At 39.7% G+C, this 15,479-nt stretch overlaps 1 protein-coding gene and 1 pseudogene across 2 annotated transcripts; both read right to left on the bottom strand.

Annotated features, from left to right (window-relative positions):
• Nucleotides 1-1,963: 1,963 nt before the first annotated feature.
• Nucleotides 1,964-8,078, bottom strand: LOC146380517 (ADP-ribosyl cyclase/cyclic ADP-ribose hydrolase 1-like). Of its 2 annotated transcripts, none has more exons than XM_084939662.1 (8): nucleotides 7,626-8,078; nucleotides 6,758-6,884; nucleotides 6,532-6,670; nucleotides 5,270-5,352; nucleotides 3,884-3,957; nucleotides 2,591-2,677; nucleotides 2,403-2,486; nucleotides 1,964-2,308 (listed from the first exon to the last, which is right to left on the bottom strand). In XM_084939662.1, exons 1-8 carry the CDS (start codon nucleotides 7,802-7,804, stop codon nucleotides 2,254-2,256), a joined length of 828 nt encoding a protein of 275 aa, XP_084795788.1. In that variant the 5' UTR covers nucleotides 7,805-8,078; the 3' UTR covers nucleotides 1,964-2,253. The 2 variants fall into 2 exon arrangements, with proteins under 2 accessions (XP_084795788.1, XP_084795787.1); XM_084939661.1 differs by having other exon boundaries at nucleotides 1,964-2,321; nucleotides 7,626-8,073.
• A 458-nt stretch (nucleotides 8,079-8,536) lies between these two features.
• On the bottom strand, nucleotides 8,537-15,456 carry LOC146380516 (ADP-ribosyl cyclase/cyclic ADP-ribose hydrolase 1-like; annotated as a pseudogene).
• Between the last annotated feature and the right edge of the window lie 23 nt (nucleotides 15,457-15,479).

Raw genomic sequence — 15,479 nt, 5'->3', positions numbered from 1 at the left:
CATGTGAATACAGTGAACCCATTGTTATGCTCAAGAAGGCAGTTTGAGATTATTTGAGCTGCCCATTCCTTTATAGTTGTGTTTGCAAAGGGGTGGGCATTGTTAGCAGCAACATTTATGTAGCTGTGAAGTTGTACAAAGTTGTCAAAAAATATCCCTCATATCATTACACCAACACCACCATCATTTGATACAAGACAAGATAGATTCCTGAGAACTGTCGTTCTCTGGATATTTTCTGTTTTTCAGAACATTCTGTGTAATCTCTAGAAGTGTTTCTGTGGGAAAATCCCAGTGGATCAGGAACATCACTGAGGTGCAGGTGAGGCATTCCTTTTCTTTCCTCTTCTGGCCACCTGTGTCTCAATGTTATTCCACAACTTAGATGCTTTCATTACCTACACTCTAATGACACATACATATAGGGCTTTGGGGGTGGGCATACTGAATGGCATCCAGAGTTAGGTCTCTTCATTCAGCCACATACCAGCAGGCGAAGTGAGGCACGGGGTCTTTTCACACCCCTGTTCTCTCTTCTTCATTGTCTGGGACTGGATGGAGGAGGAGCTGGCCGTCCAGTCGGTGTCTGGGGTGGTGGGCTGGTCTGCTGCTGTGGGGACCATATCCTTGGTCTGGGGCAGATTGCCAATGTTGGGGTATTGGTGCCTGGACCTGAGTGAATAGAGAGTGTATGGGAGTGTGAGTGTGTGTACAGCATTCATTTTGGTGTGTCTAGATGCTGGGCAACTGGGTGAGTATTTGTATATGTGTAGATGAGGGTGGGAATCATGCTTGTGTCTTGTGTATGCCCGTGTGTCTATGTTTGTGTTTCAGGTCAGGCCTTAGACTCCACCTCTCTTAGAACATCTCAGGCTCTTTGAGGTGGGCCTATTTCCTCCCACCACACACCCTGCCAGTGGCTGGTGTCCCCACCAGTGGATTGATGGTTCAGTGTCCATGGCTGGCTGCTCAGGTGTGTACTGGGTCACTCCTGGTGCCTTCCTGGTGGGGCCAATTATTTTTGGCCTTCAGACAACAATTCTGATTTATACATTGCCAAATGTCAAAAAAAATAAAATAAAATAAAGTTACAAACTCGTAATTGTCTGTACAGGTCATTAAACTTTTTTTTTTTTTTTATTTTCTAATTATTTACTTGAATTTGTTTGGATTTACTTAATGAATTTCACTTTCATGTTGGAAGTCTCGTCTTGTTTCAGGAGGATTCTAAAGAAGAATCTCCAAGCTAAAGGCTCACTGGCAAAACCCCATGTTTCTACCTGTGAGGTAAATACTTTAAAGATAAGGAATTTGTCCTCAGTGCAGTTTTATTGTATTTTTACCCACTATAGCACTACTATGGTCCAGTATACAAATAAGATGCTGTGTCCAAATTAAATGCTGCAAACACTTCTGCTCTATGTTGACATTGACTGCATCATAATTTAGTCATTGTTTGTCAAACCTGTCAGTGTGCTCGTCCACTCCATTAACACTGTTATTATAAAGCCGTCCATGGATTTAGTTTAGATCTTTACAACTTGAAATAAAAGGTCAACTGCTTTCACTTTCACCCATTAGCACTAATTATAATATATCGACCCTTATATGAATATAGTATATAAGACAAGAGTTTGTACAATTTTAATGACCTTTAAAGTCAATACCTGGTATGACCACCTTTATTCTTCAACACAGCCTGAACTCTCTTTGGCAAGCTTTCTTGTTATTTCTTTAAATAGTCTCCAGGAAGAGTTTTCAAGGCTTCTTCAAGGACATTCAAAGTTTTTCTTTAGATGTTGGCTGCGTTTTGTTCTGTTCTCTGTCAAGATGATTCCCACACTGCTGTTGAGGTTTGGGCTCTGGGGAGACCAATCCATGACTGATGGTCTTCCACTGTGTGTTTTTATATCTAGGTATGTTTTTAGAAATGTACATGTTTAAAATGACTCAAAAACATTAATTGAAACAAAAAACATTTAATCAGCATTTTATTGAAAAAATAGTTTATATTCTGCCAACGAGGAGATGGCATCTGTGGTACTCAATTTGTTTAGTTAAAAAAAACAAAGAAGTTTAACTTCAGATCCCATAAAATTAAAATGTACATTGTCATATTGGAATGTATTAGAAACATACATGTTTAGAAAAATAGATTTTACATGTACAAACATTCTCAAATTTTATTTAAAAAGTTAAAAGGAAACACTAGAAATGTTTCTGTGGCTGAATACTAGTATGTTGTGACTGACATCAGACATCTTCACCAGCAGTCTCCACACGGTATCTCTGGTTTGGCACCACATTCCTGAATACGAGATCTGTTTGAATACATTACAAGATAATAACAAGAGGTCAGTTGTGTTTTGTGAGGACAGATACTGTAACGCACATGTACTTACTCAGACACGTCTTTGCAACCGTATGTTATCCCTGTATCTAGTGCTTGCGTCAAATTCTTCAAGGATGAATGATTACAGTTTGATCTGAAGAAGTTAGAAACAGAACAGAAGCAGTGAATATAGAATCAATTTTAAAATATTGGAGGCACATTGTGGTGACAGATTTGTGTATAAAGAGAAAATCTTACATGTTGTTCTTCTGTATGACCATAACAACATTCAGCTTCTTGACCCTAGAAGCATTAAACCTCGGCACCTCAACGCTTGCAAAAATACTGAAAAGAAAAAAAAGAACAGCAGCTTAGAGTACAAAATTCAACTAGATGCTGCTATCACCACAACACTGATTTTTTTTCATCTATGTGGCACTTGAGCCTACGACACACTCTTAAAGAATTTCTGCAGTACTAAAAGAATCAGTAGTCACTTCTCAATGCAGAATTCCTTATGTTGCAGTCACACTAGGGGTTGTAGACCGTGGCATTACTGCAGGTATTGTGACCCTCTACAATGAACTTGAGCCATGAGCTTTTGAAATGGCTGCTCTTAAGATGAGGAACAGGCGATAAAACAGCAATTAGACAGAATCAGTCTCCTATCAGTTTGTGATTAAATGAGGCCAATTTGGCAATTACAAGCAATCTGTTTGTGTCTGTCTGTCAGCACACACAGCATTTTATGTTAGATAACAAATCTATATTAACTACTTATATTCAGAGTGCAGCCAGAATTTCATAGATTTGAAAAAGAAACTAAATATTGATATAATTCCTGCAGGACAGCAATTTAACTGCAAAGTGACAAAGGTGGCCATCAACTTTGCCTTTTTATACCAATCTAGAACAAAACCATTGGGCAGCGAGTCGACTCGAGTCCTCTACAGCAGAAAGACAGACTGACTGCAGTGTGTTGAATCTGTCTGCATTAATAAGTTAGCTGGTACTTATTCATTGTAGGCTCTACCTTACAATATATAGTGCCTTGAGGCAACTGTTGTTGTGATTTGGCACTGTATGAATAAAATAGAATTGAACTGAATTGAATTGAACTGAACTATTTGAATTTGGCTGCTGATTGCTAAGAAAATTCAATGCAGTCAACTCTTCAACTGCAACTTCAAGTGTGCTGATTTCTTTCCGAGTTGCAAGGACGCTGCACTCCTAGTTTTACTCTAGTGTGACTGAGACATAAATGAAAATGAAGCAGCCTACATCAAAATGACCCAGAGTGGAGACAAACATTTAAACCTGATTTGGTTTGTAGAGCAAGAACATATTTTTCACAACAACCTTTGACCTTGTGCAACAAAGACAATAATAACTGTTTTTTAATAGCACTTCTTTTAATCTGCAATGATAACTTAACTCTCAGCACATATATCACTGTTAAATTTTTGGTGGCTGTAAATTACCACTGAAAGAAAAACATTACTTTACTCAGTAAAAGTCATAAAACTGTGAGAGAAGCAGAAGCAGTCCTACCTTGTCGGATTGAATGGCGTGTTGATGGATCCGTTTAGCATTGCCGTGACATCGCCACAGGCAAGATCTGCAAACTATACAGACACACAAATGGGATTTTGAAGAAACACTCAGTCATCTTGTAAGAAAAAACTAAAAAGTAACACAATATTTTGTCCCAAATTTAGACTTAGGTATTTGTGTCTTCCTGTAAAGTGAGGTTTATCACTATTGATGTGATAATGGAACATTGGACATATCTAAAGTCCCTTACTCAGAGAAATGACTACACTTCTTACTCCACAGATCGATATTATGTGAACATCATTATATTCATAACAGGAAGTATGAGGCAACAACATATCACTGAGGTTTTACCATTATGATGCAATGTTGTATTTAAAATTATTTTACTGTCCAAATGTTGCAATATTTCACAGATGTCATTTTTTAATGCGACTGTGGTCGTTTTTCCAGTTTTTCCATTTCTTCTAGTTCACCTTTAAGTTCACCCAGGCTTTACTGGTCTGTACATTTTGTTAACAAACAACAAAATGAACAGCAAAAGATCAAAACAAGTTATACTGCTTTTTAAAGATTTGCTAAGATTATCACACACCCAAAAAACGGTACGTTTAGGAGCCAAACGTAACAAATTCCAAGCATAACATGACAAGCCCTCGCTAGCCTTGGGAGAGGTCACTGTTTAGTTGCAGTGTAATCCAGGAAAAAACAGCATTTCATTCATAAAAATTCATTGCTAATGAATTTTTTCACTCATCTTTATCTTTTCCTTATTTTATGGTATTTATGTGCCCTTTGAATGACTGCGAAAGCTACTTTATTTAAAGCTATGTGGTACTTGCATTTGCATAATGCATCCCCATTATTAAAGCATCTACTTGAGCAATTCTGGATCAATTTCATAATGGGTTTTTTACATTAAACTGAAATTCCTACTACAATTACACACAGTACAAATCTTGATTCTGTTTTTCTGGGACTGCTACACAAGTCACTGAACTGGAAAAAAATATAAATCAAAGAATATTTGTGTGTTTGTTTGCTTTTTTTTTTGGACTGTTTGGAAAAGTTTTAGATGTTGCACAACAGAATCAGACGTTGCAATACAGAGTAAAACCCAAACTCAACCAAAGCAGGGCTCCTATGAATGTGTGGGCTGCTGCTCACTCAGGAGAGCGCTCCATGGAGACCAACACAAAGCCTCATTGACAGACAACGAGACAGCGTGAACATTGCTTTTCTCCATCACCATCACTTATACTCAGGAGGGATTTGTTGCACTCTGCAGTGCACTTGTGTGTTGTGTTAACCAATGCACGACCTCAGAACTATACTGTTTAAAAGAGAGAAAGAAAATGTAGTAAATTCATGTTGAAAACTTACAGCAGCAGATGCACAAATCCAAAATGAGCGAACAGGGTTGTTTTCACACTCTGACCATCCGGGACACCCACTAGTGAAGGTATCTATGACAACAACATGCATATTTTCTTGGGTTAACTCCTCAAAATAAAATACAACAAAGGAAAGAAATCTCACAACATTACATAACGACACGGGACAGAAAAGAAAAAGAAAAAGCTAGGGCACATTTATGTTAGCTGTCCACCCTCAGCTGCTTAGCCAGAGTGTTGACTCAAAATCTTCTCTGAGTAGCTCAAAGGTAAATCACTTCTATAGTATGTTTGAATCAATTACTAAAGAATAAAACCTGAACATGCTGGTTTATTCAAAGCAATTTTTGCATAATCAATTATTTCCAAAACTAGGAACAAAGTGCAACCTTTCACACCTCATAGGGCACACATCCCTGATGACTAAGCTTACGGAGACAATGTGTTTTAACAGACACATAATTTCTATTTCGAAGATAAACTTATTTAAAAACAATATTTGATAAATGATGCTTGTCTACATAGGATGTGTTTGCCGAATTTGCACTGAAACCAAAAGTAAAAAAAAATCTTTATTTGGGTGTAACAACCTTGAATTTTTTATTACTATTAACTGATTCATTTATTATTAAATACCTCATTGTGAGGTGGCCGTGCATCTTACAACAGTTTCTGTGCCATTTCTGGTGAGCTGAGCTTAAACTATTAGGAAAAGTTTATTTGGGGAAAAAGTGCTATTAATCAACCTTAATATGTTTGTTCTACTGTGGTTTTAATGAGTCTTTTTAAAAAGAGGAAGCTAGAAAGATGCTCTGCTGACATAGAAAGTCTTGTAGAATTCTACGTTTCTGTTTTCTGTAGCCTGATACTGTTTAACGTTACAAGGTTTCTTGATCATTCTCAAGCGATAGCGTTTGTGTAAGCGGCGATCTTCTCAGAACAAGTGAGGACATGAACACCACAGTTTATCTGATCTGTGTGTGAGTGTAGTCTGCATGTGGCAAGTTTACAAAATTCTCCTTAAATTTCAGGGCTCAAAAACCTTGACATGACCTGACTTGCTGTTGGTATGTAAATTTAACAACAGGCCACACAAATAACAAATCATGTCTGGCACGACAAATTACATATATTTTTAGATTCTGGCATGACTTATATGAACTTCTTCTGGTACTCTTTCGCTGGTGTGTAGTTTGTTGCACTGTTCAAATAATCAACTTTGATTCTTATCTGCTGCTTTGGGAGTGTTACCCTTGCTGCCTTCTTTTCCACACCAGGTCAGACCATCGAGGACAGATCCCAACAGAGTGTCCTCCAAAGTGACAAAACAATCCTTTCTCTTCTCAGTGAAACCATGGACCACATCCTTTGTTTTGCTCCAGAACATCGTCTAACCCACAAACACTGCATTGTTAGACAAATCATGAATGATTATGGCAGATGGGATGATTGAGATGGTGTAATCATCGATTATTACTTTGTTGCACTGAGGTTTGAAGGGGGCTGCAGCAATCAGGGGATCATAAGCTTCCACTAGAACTTTACATGGATCCTTGTCCACATAGGCCTGCTCAAAGACACCCCACAGCTTTTTACAGTCATATCTGAAAAACAAATAATGTTTGCTGATGTTTAGGTGTATTTTGATTTAAAGAAAGGCTAAGTATGTTAAACAGTCAAACACATTTACATAACTCTTATATATTTAATTTAAAAAAATAACAACAAAAAAATAAAAACTGGCGTATTTGATATTAAAAAAAAAACTAACGAAAAAAACTGGTGTCAACAAAACCAGATGATTAAAGATATTACTGAAAGAAGTTTATGGCAGGGTAACTGCCATGTGGTTAGACCGTGGACGCTGAATGTGCACCTGCTGATATCATATTGTGTAACAAGCAAAATTCAAATATCAAAAAAGGAAACAGGCAAAAACACCTGACGGATAACCTGCAGTTCACATCTCATTTACTCAAGACACATTATCATTATGTCTATGTATTGTATGTGCAGTGGTATACATTACTATTAGATATTAACATCGTGCAAACCAGCTGACTGGATACAGAACAGCAGCAGCTCAATCATTGACTATAACCGATCAATACCAGACCTCAGACCTAACGCCTGTTTTTAAGCAGAGCAGCCTTACCACTTCGCAAGTTCAAACGCAGTCACTCCTGCATTTGCCAAGATTGCTCAAACATGGAAACATGCAAGTGCACATGTACACATTCAGTGATTAATCATTATTAATTTGATCATGTGTCTTTTATCATATGTGCGTGCGTCTGAAAATCCCAAAAAAGTAAATAAAAAAGTGTTGAAATAGCACCACTTACTGATCGAACTTCTCACACCTAGACAAAAATGTAGATTCAAATTCACTTTTGTTGTGACGGAGAGTCAGTCCCAACACCACGGCGATGATTACAATAACAATAAGGACAACGCTGACAATTAATATTACGCAGCGTTTCCTCCGCCGTTTCCCCAGTCGACGAGACTGCTCATGCTCCATTATAAATGCGTAAAAAGTCGTAAAAATGTAGACTTCTGTCTAACAAGTGTGCCCAACAAAATGTTGTTTACTGTCACTATCGCGCGAGCTCGGACGTCTATTATGGAGACGCGGAATGACCGCGCACACAAACTATTCAGGCTCTCTCCAATCAGAAGTCCTGTACAACCTTAAAGGAGGTAAATGCGCAAAGGGTTGAAACGCAGCAAGTGCTCATGTATTTAAAAGTCTGCTGGACTTAAGGTACAACGTCAACCCAAGCATATATAAACTTTTATTTCATATAGTCTGCTCAACAAAATGTTGTTTACTGTCACTATCGTGCGAGCGCGGACGTCTATTTATGGAGACGCAGGATGACGGCGCTTTCTCTCTCTCTCTCTCTCTCTCCACATATATACATATATATATCAGATAAAAGTTTAAAACGTTATCTTTCATGTGATGAAACAACAGAAAACATTTTCAGAAATATACTAAATTTTATTTCAACTACATTTTCAACCTGTTATGACAAATGAATCAACATACTACCTACACTCTAATGACACATACATATAGGGCTTTGGGGGTGGGCATACTGAATGGCATCCAGAGTTAGGTCTCTTCATTCAGCCACATACCAGCAGGCGAAGTGAGGCACAGGGTCTTTTCACACCCCTGTTCTCTCTTCATTGTCTGGGACTGGATGGAGGAGGAGCTGGCCGTCCAGTCGGTGTCTGGGCTGGTGGGCTAGTCTGCTGCTGTGGGGACCATATCCTTCGTCTGGGGAAGACTGCCAATGTTGGGGTATTGGTGCCTGGACCTGAGTGAATAGAGGGTGTATGGGAGCGTGAGTGTGTGTACAGCATTCATTTTGGTGTGTCTAGATGCTGGGCAACTGGGTAAGTATTTGTATATGTGTAGATGAGGGTGGGAATGATGCTTGTGTCTTGTGTATGCCCGTGTGTCTATGTTCATGTTTCAGGTCAGGCCTTAGACTTAAACTAAAAAAAAAATTGATTATTTTCTAATTATTTACTTGAATTTGTTTGGCTGTAGTGTTTATCACAAGCACATCCTTGTGACTGTTAGTTTGATGTTTGGTAGGCTTCGTCAGTTATATTTTAGATAGCAAGGAGCAGAGGGGTGAGATTATTAAACTCCACTGAGACAGCTGGTGACGCAAAACTGAAGGCTAGACCGTCCAATTTCACAGCTGCTCACTTCCGGTCTACCCGGCCTTTAGAGGACCCAGCCTACGTAGACCACGAAGGCCGGGTCCTCAGGAGGAGACAACAAACATTTAAGCCTGATTTGGTTTGTAGAGCAAGAACATATTTTTTACAACAACCACTGAACTTTCTGCAACAAAGACAGTGATAACTGTTTATTAATAGCCTTTCTTTTAATGTGCAATGACAGCTTAACTTAGCTTAAACTCAGCACATATATCACTGTCTGTGAAGGTTCTCAGTCATCCAGGTCATCGTAGTCAAAGGAGCTTGCAAAGAAAAGCGTCTGGACTTCTTTAAGTTTACTTGAAGACGTTTCACCTCTCATCCGAGAAGCTTCTTCAGTTCTAAGGTCAAATGGTGGAGAGTCCCAGATATAAACCTAGTGGGAGTATCCCCCCACAGAGGGACAAAAGGACCCCCTGATGATCTTCTAATCGCCTGAGCCAAGGTGTGAAACTGGGTGTGGGTCCCAATCAGCCAGAGTTTCGGGTGTGTTCATTGTGAAACCTGGCCCCACCTTATCATGCGAATTCCTGAGGTCAGATGGCCCAAGATGTGAGTGGGCGTTAAGGCGTCTGGGAAGGGATCTCAAAACTGGATTATAGATGGCAGAGAGTTGGTGTCGTAAACCCCCGCCTCTGTTCAAAGATGGTCGCTCACAGTGGACATAGATGGCTTCTTTCACTCCTCTCTCAAACCATCTGTCCTCTCTGTCCAAAATGTGAACATTGGCATCCTCGAAAGAGTGTCCTTTATCCTTAAGATGCAGATGGACTGCTGAGTCTTGTCCTGTGGAGGTGGCTCTTCTGTGTTGTGCCATGCGCTTGTGAAGTGGCTGTTTGGTCTCTCCAATGTAGAGGTCTGGGCATTCCTCGCTGCACTGTACAGCATACACCACATTGTTAAGTCTGTGTTTTGGCGTTTTGTCTTTCGGGTGAACCAGTTTTTGTCTGAGCGTGTTGCTGGGTCTGAAATGCACCGGGATGTCATGCTTGGAGAAAACTCTCCTAAGTTTTTCTGATACACCGGCTACATAGGGGATGACAATGTTGTTGCGTCTGTCCTTCTTATCCTCCCTCGTTGGTGTCTGGTCTTCTTTTCTGTGCCTCTTTGCTGACTTTAAGAACGCCCATTTAGGATAGCCGCACGTTTTGAGTGCTTCCTTTACATGTGTGTGTTCCTTCTTTTTTCCTTCAGGCTTAGAGGGAACATGTTCTGCCCGGTGGTGTAGGGTCCTAATTACTCCAAGTTTGTGTTCCAAAGGGTGATGGGAGTCAAAGAGGAGGTACTGGGAGGAGGACCTCTGCCTCACCACTACATATTTCAAATACAACGAAGGCTTTTACAGACAAAAACATGGCTGTGCCATGGGCTCCCCCGTGTCACCTATTGTAGCCAACCTTTACATGGAGGAAGTGGAAAGGAAGACTCTTGGCTCTTTCAAAGGAAGAGTACCCAGCCACTGGTACAGATATGTGGACGACACCTGGGTCAAAATCAAGACACAAGAAGTGGAATCCTTCACTGCGCACATTAACGCTGTGGATAAAAACATCAAGTTCACCAGGGAAGACACAAAGGACAACTGTTTGCCTTTCCTGGACTGCGCTGTGCACATTGAAGAGAGCGGCAAACTCAACATCGAAGTTTACCGGAAGCCCACACACACGGACCAGTACCTCCTCTTTGACTCCCATCACCCTTTGGAACACAAACTTGGAGTAATTAGGACCCTACACCACCGGGCAGAACATGTTCCCTCTAAGCCTGAAGGAAAAAAGAAGGAACACACACATGTAAAGGAAGCACTCAAAACGTGCGGCTATCCTAAATGGGCGTTCTTAAAGTCAGCAAAGAGGCACAGAAAAGAAGACCAGACACCAGCGAGGGAGGATAAGAAGGACAGACGCAACAACATTGTCATCCCCTATGTAGCCGGTGTATCAGAAAAACTTAGGAGAGTTTTCTCCAAGCATGACATCCCGGTGCATTTCAGACCCAGCAACACGCTCAGACAAAAACTGGTTCACCCGAAAGACAAAACGCCAAAACACAGACTTAACAATGTGGTGTATGCTGTACAGTGCAGCGAGGAATGCCCAGACCTCTACATTGGAGAGACCAAACAGCCACTTCACAAGCGCATGGCACAACACAGAAGAGCCACCTCCACAGGACAAGACTCAGCAGTCCATCTGCATCTTAAGGATAAAGGACACTCTTTCGAGGATGCCAATGTTCACATTTTGGACAGAGAGGACAGATGGTTTGAGAGAGGAGTGAAAGAAGCCATCTATGTCCACTGTGAGCGACCATCTTTGAACAGAGGCGGGGGTTTACGACACCAACTCTCTGCCATCTATAATCCAGTTTTGAGATCCCTTCCCAGACGCCTTAACGCCCACTCACATCCTGGGCCATCTGACCTCAGGAATTCGCATGATAAGGTGGGGCCAGGTTTCACAATGAACACACCCGAAACTCTGGCTGATTGGGACCCACACCCAGTTTCACACCTTGGCTCAGGCGATTAGAAGATCATCAGGGGGTCCTTTTGTCCCTCTGTGGGGGGATACTCCCACTAGGTTTATATCTGGGACTCTCCACCATTTGACCTTAGAACTGAAGAAGCTTCTCGGATGAGAGGTGAAACGTCTTCAAGTAAACTTAAAGAAGTCCAGACGCTTTTCTTTGCAAGCTCCTTTGACCACATATATCACTGTTAAATTATTTGGTGGCTCTAATTACCACTAAATGAAAAGAGATTCTTTTACTTTTCTCAGTAAAAGTCATAAAACTGTCAGAGAAGCAGAAGCAGTCCTACCTTGTTGGATTGAACGGTGTGTCGATGGATCCACTTAGCATTGCTGTGACATCACCACAGGCAAGATCTGCAAATTATACACACTCAAAGGGGATTTTAAAGAAACACTCAGTCATCTTGTAAGAACTAAAAAAGCTAAAAACAAAAATTAACACAATATTTTATCCTGAATTTACAGTTAGGTATTTGTATCTTCCTGTAAAGTGAGGTTTATCAATCATGAAGAAGTCCCTATTGATGTGATAATGGAACATTGGACATTTCTAAAGTCCCTTATTCAGAGAAATGACTGCACTTCATATTCCAAAGATCAATATTATGTGAACATCATTATATTCATAACAGGAAGTATGAGGCTGCCACATATCACTGAGGTTTTACCATTATGATGCAATGTTGTATTTAAAATTATTTTACTGTCCAAATGTTGCAGTAATTTCACAGATGTCATTTTTAATGCGACTGTGGCCATTTTTCCAGTCATTTCTTATATTTCACCTTTAAGTTCGCCCAAGCTTTACAGGTCTGTACGCTCTTTAACAAACAACAAAGGAGCAAAACAAGTTATACTGCTTTGGAAAGATTTGCTAACATTATCACACACACAAGGAAAGATTTAGGAGGCAAACGTAACAAATTCCAAGCAAAACAATTACTCGCTAGTCTCTGGAGATGTCACTGTTTGGTGGCGGAGTAATCTAGGAAAAAACAGCATTTCATTTATAAAAACCTTTAATTAATTTGTTCACTCAACTTTATCTTTTCCTTACTTTATGGTATTTATGTGCTCTTTGAAGTAATGCAAAAGCTACTTTATTTAAAGCTATGTGTTACTTGCATTTGCACAATGCCTCCACATAATTACAGCATCTAAGTGACCATTTTTGGTATTTTTCCTTTTTTCCTCCTTTTGTGCTTTATAAGGACCTTCAAAATGTTTTTTTTTTTTTTTGTTTGGTTTTTTAATTAAACTCAAATTCCTACTACAATTACACACAGTACAAATCAATTTTTCTGGGACTGCTGCACAATTCACTGAACTCGAAAAAATTATGAATCAAAGAATATTTGTGTGTTTGTTTGCTTTGTTTTTCAACTGTTGGGAAAAGTTGGTTGTTGCACAACAGAGTAAAACCCAGCCAAACTCAACCAAAGCAGGGCTCCTTTGAATGTGTGGGCTGCTGCTCACTAAGGAGAGCGCTCCATGGAGACCGACACGAAGACTCATTGACAGACAACGAGGCAGCGTGAACATTGCTTTTCTTCCATCACCGTCACTTATACTCAGGAGGGATTTGCTGCACTCTGCGGCCCACTTGTGTGTTATTTTAACCAATGCACGACCTCAAGACGATCCTGTTTAACAGAGAGAAAGAAAAGTTAGTAAATTCATGTTGAAAACTTACAGCAGCAGAGGCACGAATCCAAAATGAGCGAACAGGGTTGTTTTCACACTCTGACCATCCAGGACACCCAGTAGTGAAGGTACCTATGACAACAACATGCATATTTTCTTGGGTTAGCAGCTCAAAGTAAAATACAACAAAGGAGAGAAATCACTACACTACACTACATAACTACAATGGACAGAAAAGAAAAAAAGACAAAACTAGCCACACAGCTGCTTAATCAGAGTGTTGACTCAAAATCTTCTCTGAGTAGTTCAAATGTAAAATCACTTCTATAGTGTGTTTGCATCAATTAGTAAAGAATAAAACCTGAACATGCTGGTTTATTCAAAGCAATTTTGCATAATCAATTATTCCCAAAACTAGGAACAAAGTGTAACCTTTGAGACCTCATAGGGAACACATCCCTGATGACCAAGCTTATGGAGACAACGTGTTTTAACAGACACATAATTTCTATTTCAAAGATAAAGTTTTTTTTTTTTTTTTTTTTAAATCTTTGATAAATGTGGCTTGTCTACAAAGTATATGTTTGTTGAATTTGCACTGAAACCAAAAATTTGAAAAAATTAAAACCTTTCATTTGGGTGTAACAACCTTGAGTTTATTATTACTATCAACTGATTAATTTATTATTACATATATTACTGTAAGGTGGTCGTGCATTTTAAAACATCTTCTGTGCCCTCTGGTGAGCTGTGCTTAAACTATTAGCAAAAGTTTTGTTGGGAAAAAAGGTGCTATTAATGAACCTTGATATTTTTGTTCTACCATGGTTTTAGTCTTTTTACAAAGAGGAAGCTAGAAAAAAGTTTCTGTTTTCTGTAGCCTGATAGTGTTTATCTACAGTCTTATCTAGAGTTGAGAGTGTTACCGTTGCTGCCTTCTTTTCCACACCAGGTCAGACCATCCACGACAAATCCCAACAGAGTGTCCTCCAAAGTGAAAAAAAACAATCTCTCTTGTCTGTGAAACCATGGACCACATCCTTTGTTTTGCTCCAGAACATCGTCTAACCCACAAGCACAGATAATTATGCATTGTTAAACAAATAATCCATGATTATGGCAGATGGGATGATTGAGATGGTGTAATCATTGATTATTACTCGGTTGCACTGAGGATTGAAGAGGGCTGCAACAATCAGGGGATCATAAGCTTCCACTGGAACGTTACATGGATCCTTGTTCACATAGGCCTGCTCAAAGGCACCCCATACCTTTTGACAGTCATATCTGAAAAATAAATACGTTTGCTAATGTTTGGTGTAATTTGATTTAAAGAAATCCTAAATATGCTAAACAGTCCAACACATTTACATAACTCTTATATATCTGATTAAAAAAAAAACTGGTGTCAACAAAACCAGATGATTAAAGATATTATTGAAAGAAGTTCATGGCAGGGTAATTGCCATGTGGTTAAATTGTTTTTTTTTTAAAGCAAAATTCAAATATGACTAAAGGAAACAGGAAAAAACAACTGACAGACATAATGCAGTTCATATCTCCATTTACTCAATGCACATTATCATTATGTCTACATGCTGTATGTGCAGTGTTACACATTAGTAACAATGTGCAATGTCCAGTTAACTGGATAAAAACAGCAGCTCAATCATTGGTTATAATACCGACCAATAACTCAGACCTAACGCCCGTTTTTACGCAGAGCAGCCTTGCTACTTCATGAGTTCAAATGCAATCACTCCTGCATTTGCCAAGATGGATCAAATATGGAAACATGCAAGTGCACTGTAAGCACACCACGGCAGACTCGATGTTTGCATGAACATGCTTTTCAGCATACTTTATTCAACAGTTGGTTGCTGCTACAAATACACTCCGTCAGCTGCAGCTTTCCAGCTCAAAGCCCGACTCACATCACTAACAACTCTCAGGACCCAGTGCAGATTTTAAAGCCGGCGAGGCATGATTGCAAAGGCCTGCAGGTCCATTGCTCCTGCAGCGGCACCACAGACCACGCCCTACCATATACCCCTATCGTCCAACTGAGGCTGAGGAGCCATCCGGCCGAACCTACTCTAACCCCCCTCTCCGACTCACATCCGAAATGTGCCCATCTGTGACAAAAGTCACACTGCACCTGAAGAGGGAGAAGGGACTATCATTATAAATATAATTAAAAAATAATGACCGTTATGCATTTATGATGTTCATTTTGTTTTACCATTTCAATCATTCTGGACTCAACATCAACCTTCC

The sequence above is a fragment of the Perissodus microlepis genome, chromosome 9 (genome assembly GCF_051167445.1).
Source record: "Perissodus microlepis isolate ML-2025 ecotype Zambia chromosome 9, ASM5116744v1, whole genome shotgun sequence".
Lineage (NCBI taxonomy): Eukaryota > Metazoa > Chordata > Actinopteri > Cichliformes > Cichlidae > Perissodus > Perissodus microlepis.
The sequence above is the reverse complement of the archived record's forward strand: the minus strand, read 5'-3'. Positions and strand labels throughout refer to the sequence as shown.